Below are 18,720 nucleotides of genomic sequence, written 5' to 3'. Positions count from 1 at the left end.
TGACCTGGGGCCAGAGAGCCCCGGCCGGGAACGGCCGGGCGCTCTGGTCACCGGAGGGGATCATCTCTCAGCGAGCCAGCTCCTCGATATCCGGCACCTCCAACGTGAATTCTCTGATGTGTTCTCACCCGTACTAACCTGATTCAGCACCATATCGAGACCGAACCGGGCGTGGTCGTTAGGACCCGGCCGTATCGCCTACCTGAACACAAGAAAAAAGTGATTCAGGAAGAATTGAGTAATATGTTGAAAATGGGAGTAGTAGAAGAGTCCCACAGCGACTGGGCCAGCCCGATTGTCTTGGTACCCAAGACTGACGGCTCGGTCCGGTTCTGTGTGGATTATCGCAAGGTAAATGCGGTGTCGAAATTCGACGCCTATCCAATGCCGCGTATTGACGAGTTGCTCGACCGGTTAGGTGCTGCTCGATTTTACTCGACTTTGGATTTAACAAAGGGCTATTGGCAGATCCCCTTGACTCCAATATCCCGCGAAAAAACGGCTTTCACAACGCCGTTTGGATTACACCAATTCGTGACACTTCCGTTCGGGCTGTTTGGGGCACCGGCAACGTTTCAGCGTCTGATGGATAAAATACTCGGCCCTCACGTGGCATATGCCGCTGCTTATTTAGATGACATCATCATTTACAGTAATGACTGGCAGCGGCATATGCAACACCTGAGGGCAGTATTGTCGGCGCTGAGACGGGCCGGGCTCACGGCTAACCCACGGAAATGCGCAATTGGGCGAGTGGAAGTAAGGTATCTGGGCTTCCACTTAGGCCACGGGCAGGTGCAGCCCCAAATTGATAAGACTGCAGCTATTGCCACCTGTCCGAGACCTAAGACCAAGAAGGAGGTGAGACAGTTTTTGGGGCTGGCGGGATACTATAGGCGTTTTGTCCCTAATTATTCGGCCTTCGTCAGCTCATTGACTGATCTCACTAAAAAGGAGGGACCAGATACCGTCCAATGGTCGGAGCAGTGTCAACAGGCCTTCTCAAAGGTAAAATCTATACTTTGCGGGGGGCCACTATTGCACGCTCCTGATTTTGCTCTCCCCTTTCTGTTACAGACGGATGCATCCGATCGGGGTCTGGGGCGGTTCTCTCCCAGGAGGTGGCAGGAGTGGAACGGCCGGTGCTGTACATTAGCTGAAAACTCAGAGAAGGAGTGCCTGGCGATCAGGTGGTCCGTTCTCACTCTCCGCTATTACCTCCTGGGCAGGGAATTCGTCCTCTGTTCAGATCATGCTCCTCTCCAGTGGCTTCACCGCATGAAGGATACCAACGCGCGGATCACCCGTTGGTATCTAGCGTTACAGCCTTTTAAATTCAAGGTGGTCCACAGGCCGGGGGCGCAGATGGCTGTGGCCGACTTCCTCTCCAGGGCGGGGGGGGAGGGCTGCAGGCTGGACGGCTCCCCGGCCTGAGGCGGGCGGTGGGGGCATGTGGAGGGGTAAGCATGATCGAACACCCAATGAGGGGGGAGAGCAGGCTTGGAGCCCGGCGGCTAATCAGCAGGCCAATCAGAAATAATAAATAACACCTGTTTATTCTAGTGATTGGGCCGGAGAGACAACCTTCTTAAGGAGAACAGAAGGAGCAGCCGGGAGAAGAGGGAGAGAGCACACACACACACACACACGCTAAGGGTGTTGTGCACTTACCTGAGGAAAAAATAAAAATATATTGCTTACCTGAATCGCCGACCCTGTCTTCTTCTTCCCTTAACAACGAACTTTGCTACAATTACAAACATGCAGTTTTAAATCATTTTAAACTTGTAAAACTAATTTTTGAGGCGCAGATGATCACAGAGAGATGAGATCTTTTAATCCCAGTTGCTTTATGCACATCCTGTGGATATGATTATATGCATTACTAAGGATACATATTTATACGCGGCTTTCAATCAATTCCATGTGCGGGGAACCCGCACACCTATTTTGAGTTGCGATGGCCCTTAAAATGGGAGTGATATTCCTATTTTAACGCAAGGAAATTTTAAGAGACTTATTCTGCTTCCATCACTTCAATATGACTGTAGACACACTGCACACATTTCTGTTCAAACAGCTTACAAAAGTTTATTTTCATCATAGGTGCCCTTTAATTCAAAACAATTATGGATCATGACAGCCCATAAACAGTGTACATGTTCTGTGGGTCATATTTCTATAACAAGACATCAGATGATGCTGTACACAGACTGATCGCCACTGGCTTGCATGGTTCAGGACTTGTGGAGCTGCGTATTGATGGATTTGCTTTTCAGTGTTTAGACTTTTAGCAGACAAAATTAACCACACCGAACTGAACTAAACTGAACTCTGAAAACTGGACTGACTGTTTCAATATACTATAATCTTCCATGTTAAGCTGCTTTGACAATCTACATTGTAAAAGTGCTATAGAAATAAAGATTAATTGAATTATTGGAAAATTTATTTAAAATATGAATATCTAGACCTCTACTTGTCCCTTTTTGAGAACTTATGAAAAAATAATGTTATGGCATGCCCATTAGTAGGCCCACACAGAATCTTTTAGTAGATATAATAGGAGACTTGCTTTGTTTACCAAATGAGTAATTGAATTTACAATTTGCATTGTAAACAATTGTTAAAAAGGTAATAGTCATGATACATGTTTTTTTTTTACAAAATTATCAGCAGAAATAGTAAAAAATGTCTGCAGATTCTTTTTGGCCATACCCACTAGTCAGCGCATACGGTTACCAAAAACGGACATGTTTTGTGGATAATATTTCCATAACAGAAAATCAGATGGTGTTGTAATGCAGGATTTTGTTCGAAAATATGTGTGTCTGTTCACTGATGTGTGCGTACATAACACAAACTGCAAGTGTCACCATGCTTGGCCACAGAGTTGAGACTTTCCCTTCTTCTCTCTAGAAGAACACTTCTAATTTGCTTAAATATTTCTTATTGATTTATTTGGGTTCAAGAGGTATTTGATTCTGAACAAATACATTTAAAAAATCTCAACTGATTTCTTGTACAATTACAAAAAAATAAATAAATCTAAATGATGCTGATGCACCATCCTAAAGGGTTTTATGAATGTTTTGTATTACTTTTTTTTTTTAAACATTCTTCAAATGTATACTTGTAAAAAACACAAAAGGTGTCTGTCAGGAAAAAGAAAAGAGTCAAAACTTCACCGAAGTAATAGTTCAGATTTTTAATAACAATAATAAAAAAAGAAAAAAAAATGTTTAATGGCACAATTAATTTCAATAGGAAGATACAGCTCATTTCCGTGCCTTCATTTTCCTTCTTGCTTCTTTTCCTGGCCGTTTCTGTTTTGAGTGAGTGTGAGAGAGAGAGAGAGAGAGAGCAAAAAAAAAAAAAAAAACATCAGATCTGGGTGCCTTTAAATATTTTAGAACAACAATAAAAAATTTTTTAAAAGATAACACTTACGTTCATCTTGCCTCTATTGCCGACTTTACCCCCGCCTTTCCCATGGGCCATTTTTGCCCTGAATGCTGATACATCATCGTGGCTGTCTTTGGTGTTCCATTTGCTACCCTTTTTCCTGCCTCCAAATCCAAACTTCTTGTCCTTATATTTCCTCTTAGCATTGTGACTGAAGACAACGGAGTTAAGATTTAATACACACATTTTATATAAGGTTAATGACCTAGTTAACAAATGTCAGAATGTCACTACACAAAAGAGGTCAAAATGTGACAAGAGCCTAATTCTTCAGCAAGCGCTTGGACCATAATTGTCTGCAGGGTGCTGGAGCAGACAGGGCACGAGATACTTCTACTTTCTAAGTGACTCATTTTAGGGGCATTTTGTTTATAGTACAGACTAATCATTTTTAGCACTTTTGATGTGGTTTTGTTTTCTAAAAAGGTTTTCTGTAACATTATACCAAAATTTTGGGAAAGCTTTTCAATTTGGGCATAAAAATACCAGGTGGAAAACCACCCAATAACTGCAGAATAAAAGATTAATAATTTTTTTTTTTTACTTCTTCAGGTACTCTGTTTTGTTAATTTTTTCCATCTCTGGAAACCCAGTGACATCACATATAAAACCATTTTATTTAAGGATCGCAACTATGTTTATTGCTAAACCGTTAATTTTATTTATTCATTTTATTTTCCATTGTGATATGCCAAAGATTTGGTAATCTGCTTTTGTAGTTAGGGATGGGTACCAAAACTTGGTAATTGATTGGTATTGCTGCTTAATGATAAAAGACCGAAATATTGATAAGCTCTGACGTTAACGGTTCTGCTATACCTACTGGATAATTACTGCTGAACAAACATTAGAAACAGTTGCATAATTTAACTGACCAACCGTTTCTAATTAGCGATATTTGATATTCGTCTGCACAATTGGCAATCTCACTGAGAAATGCCTGTGTTTTCAGCGAGCGCGTCAAGTATAAAAGGCTTCACAGTTCTCAGCTGTGCGCGCACACTAAGCGGCGGAGAGAACTAAACGGGTTTCATTTCCTGAGTGGAGACCAACAATGCCCGTTGCAACAACTGCAACAAGTTTGGCTAAGCATCTTTCAAAAGTGCATTAACTGCAGAAAGACAAATGAAAAGCTTTTGACTGCCTAGCTAAAGGTACATCCTTCCACATCATTATGCTGCTAGCAGTCAATCACATAAGGTCTCTCTAAATAAGTATAATATTAGTTTAATAAACACACATTCGGTTACATTGAAAACAGTATCCTTTTCTGCGTTAGCCTAAACAAATCTTAAAAATTAAAAATGCTTTTACATTACTGTATTTACAAATATAGCCTATAAACAGCTAATAATAAGCTATGCTTATTAAAAAATTATAAATAGCTTATTTTTACATTGTTAACTCTCAAAACATTGTTAACTTTTTTTGTGAATGTGTTAATGAAAAATCTTAAATATTATCTGATTATTTAACTACATTTTGCAACTCAAAGAGGATATTTTCAACTGCAGGGAGCAAAATAAACCAAGAAATATATCGACTTCTGCAAACTGTTGATTTTTCTCCAGAAGAATGGTAAAAAACTGAGTCATTTTCCTTCAAACAATTGTACATTGTTTTACAGCAAAAATTATTTAAATGTTTTACAATTATTGTTTTTTTCCCCCAGTAAAAACGTAATAATAAAAAAGTGTTGATTTAAAAAAAAAAAAAAAAAACTACAAAAAGTACCAATAAAAATACCGTTAAATTACAGAACCCATTAGTAGTATCAATAAAAGTAGTAATATCGTTAAAACCTTAACAATACCCATCCCTATTTGTATTTCATCTTTTTAAAGGAGGGCACTCCATTGCAGTAAAACAAGGCAAGGCAAGTTTATTTATATAGCACATTTTATACACAATGGTAAATCAAAGTGCTTTAAATCAAAGTGATCTGGCCACAACTTTGTGTTTCAGCAAAAGGAATGATTTTTAGAGTCTTATTTTGACACTTATTTTGACTTATTTTTGACACATCTGCAGCAGACATAGAATCCCTGGCATGCATGTATCATAGCAACCACTGTGTAGCATCATCTATGATACCATCAAAGACTGGATACCATAGACATATTTCTATTATTATGTCTATGTACGATATACATGTCGGCAGCTCCCAAGTACACCACATGAGGGCACCCTTACAACAAGAAATAAATAACAGCTGCTGAATTCATGAGAATTCACTTCAACAAAATGTAAATCCTATAGGTGTAACACATATAATAGATAGATAATATAGAAATCTTAATTTTAGGCATTGAGGAATGACAGTCCTCAATAGTTTAAGGCCCTCTGATGACAGCCTAGTTCATACATTTCCTTTTCAAAGGAGTGATAAACCATAACAGGTAGATTCCTCAAAGTGTAAAATTAAGATTTCCATTATATGAGCTATTGCAATTAGTCCATGTATTTAACACTACTTATGGTCAGTCACCATAACACCAAAACTCCTTTATTACCCGCAATTCTGACTTCATATCACACAGTAACAACTTTATTTCTCAGAATTGCAACAAGAACTCAGAATTCTGACATTTTATCTTACAATTTTGACTTTATGTATGAGAATTCTGACTTAGTCACAATAATCTTTTTTTAAAATTTTTATTCAGTGGTGGGAACAGACTTGCATAGTTATTGGTGCCCGCTGGTGATCAACAGTAAAAATTACAAATTGTAACTCTTCCCAACTGGGAAAACCACCAACAATCAAGAACGCAAGGCTTTACGATCAAAACAATTTGATATAACGTGTGTGAATAGATGTAATTGATATAACGATGTGAATAGCGCAAAAATTGCCACTAACATAACGAAAGGGTAGTCGATTTGAACAATGCACAAGAGTTAAGCTGGTTTTAAAGGTTCAAGAAACCCTGGAGTACTTTTTTTGAGATGTTAACATATTTGTGTGTGTTGAACATCAGTTAAGACAATGTTAGCACCTGTTAGCTTTAATTGTGGGGAAAAACTGGATAATTTTGAGCTTTTGTGAGCTAATTTCTTCTTCCGGGTTTAAAATAATTTTTGGGCCGGGATCAAAATCTGTGACGTAGCGCAAAACTGCAAGTGCAGTGATGATGCGTCAGTTTCTCATTATTATTATTCATAGTGGAGTTTTCTTATCCTATGAGAAAAGCCTGGTTCTTAATTATTCAAAAGTGCAGTGATTCTCAAAGGCAAAGCAGACCTGTCAAACTGTGAGACCCAGTGACTGGGTGAGACGGCATTCGTATGTGTTTGATTCCATCATCCACGGGGTGTGTTGCATGTTTTTCCCCGCAATGCTGTCAGGCCCGATACAGCAAAGCTGTTGGTTTGCAGCAAGAATGTTTGTCGGAAGAGCTGTACGAGAATTGGGGAGTGGTGGACTTTGTCTTTTATAAGAGGAGTTCGTTACCATAAGGTTACCAATGAAAAACATAGCCTTTATTTGTGCTTCTGTGTTCACCTATGTTTAAAATCTTCCAGATTACCGGCAGTGTTAATGGTTGGAATAGACAGGGCAGGAGACTGTATTGCTATCCACTGTGTCTGCATTCAGACCCGGGGATTGAGGAGGAGAGAAGTCCTCCTCATTTATGGTGTTTATATAAACACGATTATAATGACAGAACAATTTGGGGTTATTTGTATATGAAATTACGAATGACAAATGTAGCAGGGCATAACATTACTTACTGTTTATTTCTTTACATTTTAACTTTGTAGACTATAAAATCAGTCTCCTCATGGTTTGTGTCTCATTTTGTGAACCAACTGACAGTTCGCTTCACTCTTTTTCCCCTGCACTGTGGACCACACCCACTCCACCCTTTGCTCACAGCGTTGCTCCACGCCCATCTCAGAGCATTTTTTTATTTCTGAGGTAGACTTGAACTGGAAAAGGGGGTTTCATGGCCCTTTAAATAAAAATAACTCTAATTCTTTTTTTTAATTCTAAATGTTACACCAAATAATTTACCAGACATTACATCTTCCCAGAGAATGTTGGAAGTTATAAATACTTAGGCATTCTACTGGACAGTTGACGAAATGTTAAACTTATTCATCAACCAATGTGTAAAGCTTAAAATGGCCTTTTATTTTCGAAACAGAACTTAAGTCCTGATCACTTTAGTAAAATAACTAGAGATAGTTATTGTTGGCAGGATGGTTCTACTCTTCGCAAAACTCCATGAGCCAGTTCATGCATACATTAAAAGACAGGAGGGAGGAGCAGCAGCAAGTCAGTCCCCCATAGGGTTACAGAACAAAACCCGAAAGCATTCAAACTATTTCAATTGATTATGAATGTAAATGCCAGAGACATAAGGCTGACTATACCATACTTGCTAATACTTTGAAGAGATATCAGAAATAAGCTAGGAAAAGTTGGGAAAAGGAGGGAGTATAGTATTGGCTTGAAGCCAAAAGCTGAAGAGAGACCAGATGAATGATTTAATGGCCGGTTTCTACTGAGTCGTCCGGTACGCTTTTATGCCGTTTTCACTGTCAATAGGTACCATAAAGTGAATCGTACCATAACTTTTTGGGTACTCTTGGCAAAGGGTTCCTAGCACGACGAAAGGGTATCAAAAGGAAGTGCTAGACTCACAGCTGAGTGCAATTGGTTTACAGACAAACATCACTAGCGCATACACAAGCCAGGAGAATGAAAATAAAGAAACCGCTGAGACATTACATCGTAATACTATATACATATAATAATGAGCTATAATCGACCCAAGCTCAAACAAACCTTGTCATCATCTTGATGGACAGTCACAAAGCCAAAAAGAACAAAATCTGCCATGACTTGTTTTTGTTTTACAAGGCCGTCTAAAAGTGTGAGCGGTTTCACTTTTTCCAGAGAGCTGGTGATCGCGTCTAAATTTGAAATAATGAACTTCTTAAGCTGAAGATAATAACGTGTGTGTGATTATTGAAGTGCTTCTGACATCTGATCTTTTCAGAAACGGACAAACGCGAGAGTGAAGCAAAAAAACAAAACAAAGGAGAAGCCCGACAAAACACAGGAGCAAAAGGTTCCTTCAGCAACCTAAAACATGAACAAACTGCCATGTTTAATGGTTATCATTACCTTTTGGACTATTATGAACTCGGAATGATGGAATTACTTTCTACCAAGAGGTTACATGCGCTGGTGAAGATTAAAGATACAGATGGGAGGTTTGCACTGACTGGGCTATATGTTGCGTGTTGTTTTTGAACTCAAGTAAGGACAAAGTGCTTCCGGTGTGTAGTTCTTCTGTAATTGGTAACATCGGAGACTGTAAGGATCTGTATGTGTTCAAATATGTTGCATTTATTTTATATAATTGCAGTTGTTACAGTAGGCTATTTCGCATTGATCTGCAGTTAAAATCAAATCATGTTCATAGAAAGGTTAGTAATGAACATTTATAATCAAGTGTCTATGTGTAAAAAACCTCTGTTTTGTGAGAAGTGTTTCTCATATATGTGAACGACCCGTACATTTTTACTTTGACATTTGCTCGAGCAACAATGATGCCGACTTTAACTTGCTTTTGTACATCACGCCCACCAAAAGGGGACCATTGGTAATGCAAGCCTGATAAGACTGATGTGACATATCAAAACCGGATATAGTAAAGTATTGAAAAATATAGTAAATATATTGATATTGCTTACTTTTTTTTGTTTATTTGCTTCTTTGTTGAGGATCCTTTCTGTCCTTGATTGTGATCTCCATCCAGGAAGTCAAGTTTATCTGTCATTCCTGCAGGGCACAGACAGAGTAAAATATTGTGGAGTAAAGAATATATAACTTTATTACAAAGATTATTTGACTAATTCAACTATACCTTTCTGATATTTCTTCACAGCAGACAGCATTGCTTTCTTTTGTTTTTGCCTGTTCTGAATCACCTCCGTTTGAACCTGTAGAGCCACATATTTAAATACATGATATACTGAATTGAATATTCGTAGAGTATTAAGAAGTTATTTTAAAACTGACCTTTTTGCCATATTTTCTCTGTTCTCTGAGCCTTTTGGCTTTTTCAGATTTCTCCATCACCTCTTGCTTGAGAAGAAGCTTTTTCCTAATCTGTTAAAATCAAATAGAGGAATTTTAGGGACAAATCTTATAAAATATTATGGCAAAAACACCTGTTGAAGTTGGTATGTACTTGTCAGCATTTGTCTAATAAAGATTTCAAATGTCTACATGGGTGCACTACAAATAAGTCAAAATTGTTTTACTACTTTGTGTCCTGAAGAAGTAATAAATAAAATTGTGGGTGTTTCACTGTGGTTGTCTACAGTTGACAGCTGACATTCATATTATTCACATTTTACTGATTAGCTCTGCAACAAAAGCTTCCTTGGCATGACAGCTCACTGGATAAACACCACTAAGGGTGGATCAAGGGTAGACACGTATGATATTCAGTGTTTTCCCTACCATTATATTAGGGGGCGTAATGTGCTCGCGTCACAGCAGCTAAAATATATACAGATGCAATGGGACCCCTGTTTAGTTTATTGGCGCGACTGATCTCTATGTTGCAAGTGCAGCCATTGTATTTCCAGTGTTTTGAGCTGCTGTGACGCGAGCGGAGCACTCGCTCCTATCTAGCGTCTAATCCGACCTTATGACCTCTTCCGGAAGCACCGCGAGTCTCTTGCAAATTTATAATCGGCCCCGTGATCCCCAAAAATGAGTTAAAATACCTGGAAATAATGGCAATGAGAGCGAATGAGCAAGATAATAGATCGCAAGAGGCACAGTGATGTTCTAAGAATTACATTTCTTAGGTTAAATGTATAGAGCAGTCAAGATATAGCGAGTGCAAATCCCCCCTCTCTATGACATTGAGGGATCTGCTGTCAATAGTTGTAGATGAGCAAAATATTTGAATGGTCTCGCATGTATTTAGGCCTATTTACATATAACAACTGAAAGTTCTGTTTTGACAATTTTGCAAAGTCAACAAAAGCTGGCTGGAATTATTAGATAAATTAAACTTAATTTTTTAAATTAATATTTAATAATATAGATTCTTGTAATACACTCATTGCTATAAACAGTAGTTTATATGCCTATTTTCTTTTAGTAAAGCAGAATTAGATTTATAGGTGTGCATTTTAACTTCTTTTGCATCAAATGTGCACTCACTTTCGTGGTTGAGACATGTTGAATTCTTCTTTCATCATTTGCATTGTTTCCAAATTGCATTGTAATTTTTCATAACAATTTTTACATCTGTGTTATATAATTTTTTGTGGTGGTTCATTCCGCTGTGGCATTAAATAAGGGACTAAGCCAGAGTAAAATGAATGGATGAATTATTTTCTGTAAAGCTGCTTCTGGCCATGACACGTTCACACCAATTGGTAATAAGAGACGTGTTTAAATAATTATATGCAGCATCCTTGATTTATTCTCTTAGGTAAGGCAAGATCTTCTCTTACGGTTCATACTTAGAGGGAAAATGTGCTCAATGCATTATGAAGCTTGAGGCATTAGAATCGGTACTCTGTATCAGCCGATAACCATGACAAGGAATCAGTTCTCAGAATGGGCTGCAAAAATCCTGATCGGAACATCCCTAGCTTTGACCCAACTTGGCTGTCAGAGCGGCAATACTCCCCCTGGCTGTATCTTATTAATCTTATTAAGTCAGTAAATACACCCTTAGGAAAAAGTAGTATACTTAAGTAAAGGTCAAGTTTAAAGTATACTTTATTTAGGAAGTAAATAAGATACACTGCAGTGACAAAAGCTGCGCACTTTGTGGATAAAATAAGATATATAAAAAAAATTACATTTATTTTTATAATTATTTTTTTTGGGGTTTTCACATATATTAGATAGGACCGAAAGGAGTATTGACAGGAAAGCATGGGGAGCAGAGAGAGGGGAAACATCGGCACAGGACCGTGAGGCGGGAATCGAACTCTGGTCGGCGTGAACACCGGAGTGCATGTGTCGACTCACGAACCACTACACCACTACACCACTGGCACCGACAAAAATGTTAATTTTTAGCTTACTGTTGTCATTAAAAGAAACAATTAACACCATGAATCCTTGTGTCGATTTCAGTCTGAACAGCCGCGCTGCTGTTCAGACTGACTGCATCAGGCTCGAGCTCCTGCAATATGTAGGACTGTTTCTGGTTTGAGGAGGCTTTCCTCACTTCAGCACTGTGGAAACTGAAGTAATGACCTACTTGAAAACAGTCAAAACAGGCATGGAGATTCTTAATCAATTTCCCACAATAAAGAAAATTTATCTGAAGACAAATGCAGCTAATCCATCTATTGCAACAATTGAGAGAGTTTTCAGCCTGGTCTTCTCTCCAAAGAGAAACAAACTGTTGACCAATGGTTTGAGAGATTTCTTTCCATGCAGTATAACCACTGGTTCAACTTAAACATTCATTTAGGTCCTTGCCAACTAGAACTTTTTGTTGTTTCAAATAAATAAGCACACATTTGTTATCTGTACAACAAAACTATTTAATATTTCAGTAGACAGTGATATATTTCTTTTACATTTACTATTTAAAATGTATAGTGTTATATTGCTCAGAAAACGCTGTGATTTTTTAAAAACGTATTAATAACGTTTTACGTATTTTTTTATGTTTTACCTAAGTAATTGACCAAGTAATCAAGTTAACTCTAACTAGTTAATTTTTTCAGTAATTATTACAACACTGGTGATTACTGACTCTGCTGCTTTTATAGTTTGTCAAGTTGCCAGTCACCAAGTCATTATGCTCATTTTTTTACCTTCTGCATGTGCTGATCAGTCTTGGCCATCTCTGCAAAGTAATCGTCAGGTCTCTTGGTAGGGATCTTAAACTTTTGCAACTTTGGTAACGCTGCTAAAACTGTTGCTTGGGCCTGCCGGTAGCTGAAACACATTAACATTTAATGCAGTGCAGCTAAAAAGAATTTACAGCAACTTTTCCACATTTTATTTCATGTTACAGCCTTATTCCAAAGTGATTGAAATCATTACTCTCCATAAAATTCTACAAACAATACCCCACAACGACAATGTGAAAACTATTTTGTACTCCATGCAAATTTAAAGAAAAGAAGAATAAAATGTACCAATGTGTTTACAGCCTTTGCTTCATAAAATAGTCTTATTCAGGGTTCCCACTTTAAGCTAAATATCAAATTCCCATGAAATCTTATGAACGCAAAAACAGGCTGGGAGACCAGTCTTTCTGCATTAGCCTACCGGAGTATTGTTAGCAACAATATTTCGGTAGGCTGTGTTGTTGACACGATGCTCAATTGGTACTAATGGGCCTAAAGTGTACGAAGAAAATATCCTCCACATTATTACACCACCAGCCTGAAGCATTGATACAAGGCAGGATGGATCCATGCTTTCATGTTGTTGATGCCAAATTCTGACCCAAGTTCAGTACCCCTGCAGGGTAAAACAGGTTTCTTAGAACAGGTATAAAAAATAAAAAACATGCATTCACTATGACCATTTTGACAATTTTACATGTTTACAGATTCTGCATGGGGTTTCCAAAATTTCACATACCACTGTAAGGTGATACAAAATGGCCAAGTAAACAAATTAAGCCACAAGTTTATTATACATAAAGTTTCACTTACAAGTACATCTCCCTCTGAAAGTCATCTTCTGCATTTATTTCTTTACTGCCTTCAGGTTGTTGTGCTCGGCCCTCTGCTTTTGCAATGATGTTAACAGCAGGGTGATTGGTGAGGTCCAGTCTTTCAACCCATGGCAGGTTTTTCTTGAACTCAGCTAGACATCTATTCAAACCCTCCTGAATGGAAAAATAATATAAATATTTGATATGCAGAAGGGCTAAAAATTAATACCTGTCTGCATTTGAAAGGTATTTAGTTGCACAAATTGGCAAATCAGTGGAGAGAACTGAACACTGAATTGTCATTACTGTCCTTGAGCAACACACAGCAGTCATTTTTAATGAATCAGCCATCTCATCAAATTTATTTCAAGGGTCAAAGTAGCCTGTGCCTTTAAGGGTGCACTCACACTATGCTATCCGAACTGTGCCCAGGTGCGTTTCCTGATTCGTTTGAGAAGTGCGAGTGCTCTGAATCAGGCTCAAGCGTGGTTCAGTTGGACGAGGTGTGCCAGAGCGCGGTTCACTTGGTCTTTGCCGCGGTATGCTTGTAGTGTGAGTGCAAAGTGCACCTGAGCCTGAAACTGCAGACGCAATGTACCTTTAAGGGCACTGTTTGATATGGATCAATCAATCATTTTCAATGAATACAAATTGTCGTAGATTATTAAAGATGCAAACCCTTTTGCTGTACAACAGTTAAACCTTCAGCAAACCTCATAATACCTGCAGCATGAGGACTTTTATGATCATTTTAGAGCGTCAAAAGTGGTGTATCTGTTCGGCAAAATGTTTGACTGCGTGTCATTGCATCCCGAGCGACAAAAAAATAATACAAAACATAAACCTAAAGCAATCTCCATTGTGCTGAGCGAGAGCACTTCTCTTCTTGTTAAACGGAACAGTCGCATCATCGATGATGTAAGTGCTCAGGTCCGGTAGGTAAAAACCAGAGATCGCGTTAACCGAATATTTTCCGTCAATGACAGATTTTTTTCAGCAGTGACTAAAAAATCTGAAGGTGATCCTTCATTTTGACGGATTATGCTGAGGGCGATCTATTGTAATGTGTAGATAACTGTAATTCCCACTCCGGTCCAGCTGATGGCGATTGCTCTTATTAATTAGTAATTGTCTTGTTTTTTCTCCTCTTTGTCACCGCTGCATACAGTTGCAAAAATGTCACGGGAGCTGAGTGTTAGAAGTTTCTTAAAACGGCCAAATAGTTGTAATATTATTATTAAGGGTGAAAAAAGAGGAAGTGATGCAGTGGACAATGAAGAACAAATAGACAAGAATCCTCAGTCGCCGACAGCTGTTACAGGCCAACCAATCGGCAGCAAGGAGGTCAGGCGGAAATACAGAGTTCAGTGGGAGCAGGAGTTTACGTGGCTGAGGAGGGAAGGCGGCAAAATGGTTTGCGACATCTGTAGAAAAGCTAAAATGAGTAACGGATTTAGCCACAATGAAGCTTTATGAGTGCTCAACCAGCGTGGCAATGGTCAAGCATGTCGAAAAGTCACAGGTTGCCTGTAACGAAGCATTAAAAACACAGCTTAAAGTTGTATTGCATATGGCAAACATAAACACCCCGAGCCACCTATATCCTGACCTAATACACCTCTTACAGTCCGCTGGGTGTCCAAATCTGAACATACACACGCACCACTACACTGTCAGTCAGATGGAGGAGGCTATAGCAATGACTATAACTAGCGCTGTTGATGATCGCATCACCAACAGCAGATTCATCGGGATAGTAGTTGATGAAATGACTAATATCACTGTTGAGAAAATGCTGATCACATACCTGACAATTCAGCAAAGAGGGGACCCTGAAACCGTGTTCATTGGAAACAATGCAATACTATCTGCCACTGCAGAATGCATCGCCGCAAAAATAAAGCATGTGTTGTTGGGACGTGATGTCGATATGGATCGGGTAGTTAGACTGGGAAGTGATGGAGCGAATGTTATGGTGGGTCGAAAGGCTGGAGTTGCGCAGCATCTTCGTCAGAATGACTGTCCCTACCTCATAAACATTCACTGTGGTGCGCACAGAACGGCACTGGCTGCTCGTGATGCATCCAATGCTGTGCGTGAAATAAGTGCATATGTCACCACTGTTAATAACATATACACATACTACAAGAATTCCCCCATTCGAACAAACCGATTAAACGAACTCCAAAACAAAATGGTGGCAAACGACCTGTTGAGACTAAAACAACCATCGGCTACACGCTGGCTGTCATTGGAGAGGGCAGTAAAAGGCATACGTGCCAACTGAGTTTCACTGATAATGGAATTGGAGAAGGAGAACTCGAGAAACTGCCCGATAACTAAAGGTATTAGAAAGCGCATTTAAACTTACACATTCCCTGCTTTAACTCATCAGTTGTCTGATGTCTTGGCCGTTGTGAACTGCATGAATCTCACGTTCCAAAAAGAGGATGTTAACATCTCACACATTCAACCTGTTGTGAACATGACCCTTGCTAGCCTCCAGGATTTGATGAATGGACCAGGCAATGCGGAGACAGAATTTAACAAGGCATTACAAGATGACAAGTTCTGTAGCATTACGCTGACACAGACAGATGCGCAGAAATTTTCGGTTTTGCGCACAGAGTACATAGCAGAGCTCACCAGATCTATCACAAAAAGATTTCCTTTGGAGCATGTGGGTCTCATCGCTGACCTCGACACCATACTCAATGCATCTCGCTTTCCAACCACTGACAGCGCGTTGAAGAGCTATGGACTGGATGCTTTGGAGCGCGTTTGTGAGCACTACGGAACGCAGAGGAGTGCAGCCGCGCCCCTGGTGCAGAGAGAGCGCGTGCTGCAGGATTTTTGCCCTGTGAAAAGAGTGCTTGCAGGATCGGGAAATCCCACATTCAGAGAATCCTGCAAACTTCTTATCACTTTCTTAGGAGAAATGTTTCCTGACTACAAAATGCTGGCTGAAGTGGCGCTAGTAATTCTGGTCTCCAGTGTGGCAGCAGAACGCGGCTTTAGCCTCCAGAACAAAATTAAAACTGTCACGAGAAGAAGCTGACTTTCAGAGGCAAAGACACAGAATTTAATGACAATTGCCTCTGCATCAGTCTCCCTTTATGCGTTTGATTACGCATAGGCAAGCACCCAGTTCAGGTCGACGCGGACCAGGAGGAAGATATGAGTTAAGGCAAATAGTCCTACAGAACATCGTCTGAATTATATTTCAAGTTATGTTCTTATATTAATCGGAATTATATTTTATAATATGTTTTTTTTTTGTTTATATCTGCTTGTGTTCAGGCACAAATGGTCATATTTCAATTCCCTCCACTCTCAGTGCAAAAAAACACATGAAACTGTTTAACAATAAATTTGATGGAGTTTTTGTTCATTTGTCAAATAAATAAATGAAAAATTTAGCCTATATGCTCGTTGTGCAAGTTCATGATTAAAATATGAATGAAAAAAGTGATTAGACAATATGCTAATTAAATGACGGGCAATAATAGGTTATGACGGAATTTTTACAACCCTCTCCTTCAAAATGACGAACAAAGAGAAAGTCTAACGCGACCTCTGGTAAAAACGCAATGTGAGTGCAGGCCGAGGGGAAGAGGGGATGGGGGACAATCGCTCTTTGGCACTACAATATTAATGTACCCAATGTGAGCAATCCCTTAGCGAAAGCTTCTTGCAGCTGAACAGAGAGCATTATACGACATGTCTATTACAATCTGAAAACGTTTCTTAATTATTTTGACTGTCGTTCAATTAATCTAATGTTTTCTGAAATTATACTGTTAATGAAAATGTCCAGATATAAAAACTACTTTTCCTCAATAGGTTAGCATGACAAAGTAATAGAAGAACTATTCTACCATGCCCGGAATAAACATGTGTGTTTAATTGTTCCAGCCCTAATTAAACACCTAATCAAACTAATTTTGTCCTTCAGGCTTGATTGAAACCTACAGGTAAGTGCGTTGAAGCAGGGTTGGAACTAAACTGCAGCCCTCCAGGAAATGAGCTTACGGATTCCGTTTAAGAGTCAAATACAGCAAATAAGTTTATTTGATACCCAAACAAAACATAAAATTGTGCTCAAGCGAATCAAATATATACAGTGGAAGTCAGAATATTAAAACTATTATGTTTAGAAATGTGATGGAAAAAAATCTCCACTAATCAGAGATTGTGGGGGTGGGGGGGTTAAACAGGGGGGTTAATAATTCAACTTCAACTGTGCCTTTTTACACATGCATAAAGACTTTCAGTATAACTGTTAAACTTATCATTAACTAAACAGTGTAAAAGCAGCTCTGATCAACTCACCGCATTGTTGATGGTCTTCTTTTGTTCATCCTGAGGGATGTTCAATCCAGGTTTGAGCAATCCCTTAGCGAAAGCTTCTTGCAGCTGAACAGAGAGCATTATACGACATGTCTATTACAATCTGAAAACGTTTCTTAATTATTTTGAATTATTTTCTGAAATTATACTGTTAATGAGAACGTCCAGATATAAAAACAACTTTACCTCAAAATGTTAGCATGACAAAGTAATAGAAGAACTATTCTACCATGCCCGGAATAAACACGTGTGAAGTTGAACATACTCTTACCTCGTCGTCAGATAATTCATCGTCGTCTTCGTCGAAATGCATCCCCAACTGGGGATCCTCATCTATTTCTATCATAGTCAAATAATATGTAATGAAAATACAAACGTGCGTACGACAACAGAACACTTCACAACAACCTAACAATTCACATGTGGAAAGCACCAAGCACCCTACGAGCGTTCGTGAATCAGAGTTCTGACGGAAACACAGACTGACAAAAACGGTTCCGCAGCTGCTGCTTCTTCTTCGTCTTCTTCTTTCAGCTGGCATCACTACCATCTGCTGTTTTTACTTAAGCTTCGTTCTGGCTTATTATATTCGTCCTTCCAGTTCAGTCCACCATTGAAGCTTAAAATACGCCCAAACAATTTGAATTTCGTTCATTTGTATTATTCATTTATTAATTTATTCATTTTACTTCAACTTAGTCCCTTTATTCATCACCACAGCTGAATGAACCGCCAACTTATCCAGCATATATATATATTTTTTTTATGCAGGGGATGCCTGTTTAGCTGCAACCCAGTATTGGGAAACACTCATACACTCTCACATTCATAGACTACAGCCAATTTAGTTTATTCAACTCACTTGTACCGCATGTCTGTGGGGGAAACCGGAGCACACGGAGGAAACCCACGCCAACATGGGGAGAACATGCAAATTCCACACAGAAAAGCCAACTGGCCCAGCTGGAACTAAAACCAGCGAAGGATAATGAGTAAATGACTGAAAATGATTGTGTAAAAGAGAAAGTAAGGATGTCTGTGAGAGACCAAACAGGGTTACATTAACAGAAAATTACAGAATTAATTGATTAGCCCTATATTAGAATCTTTGATTTCATACATCCTCACATTCAAATGAGATGTAGAACCACCTCATCACCCTTACCACGCCATCATAATAAAAAATGACAGGGTGATTCATACCACATTCATACTCAATCAATCTGAAAAT

General features: G+C 38.9%; 1 protein-coding gene across 1 annotated transcript; it reads right to left on the bottom strand.

Annotated features, from left to right (window-relative positions):
- Positions 1-3,193: 3,193 nt before the first annotated feature.
- On the bottom strand, positions 3,194-17,961 carry ebna1bp2 (EBNA1 binding protein 2). Its single transcript, XM_056473831.1, has 9 exons — positions 17,761-17,961; positions 17,472-17,555; positions 13,138-13,313; positions 12,286-12,409; positions 9,503-9,592; positions 9,348-9,423; positions 9,175-9,262; positions 3,451-3,616; positions 3,194-3,326 (listed from the first exon to the last, which is right to left on the bottom strand). Exons 1-9 carry the CDS (start codon positions 17,833-17,835, stop codon positions 3,279-3,281), a joined length of 927 nt encoding a protein of 308 aa, XP_056329806.1. The 5' UTR covers positions 17,836-17,961; the 3' UTR covers positions 3,194-3,278.
- Positions 17,962-18,720: the final 759 nt, after the last annotated feature.

Source organism: Danio aesculapii, chromosome 2, assembly GCF_903798145.1.
Source record: "Danio aesculapii chromosome 2, fDanAes4.1, whole genome shotgun sequence".
NCBI lineage: Eukaryota > Metazoa > Chordata > Actinopteri > Cypriniformes > Danionidae > Danio > Danio aesculapii.
Note: the sequence above shows the minus strand (reverse complement) of the source record. Positions and strands in the feature narration are given on the sequence as shown.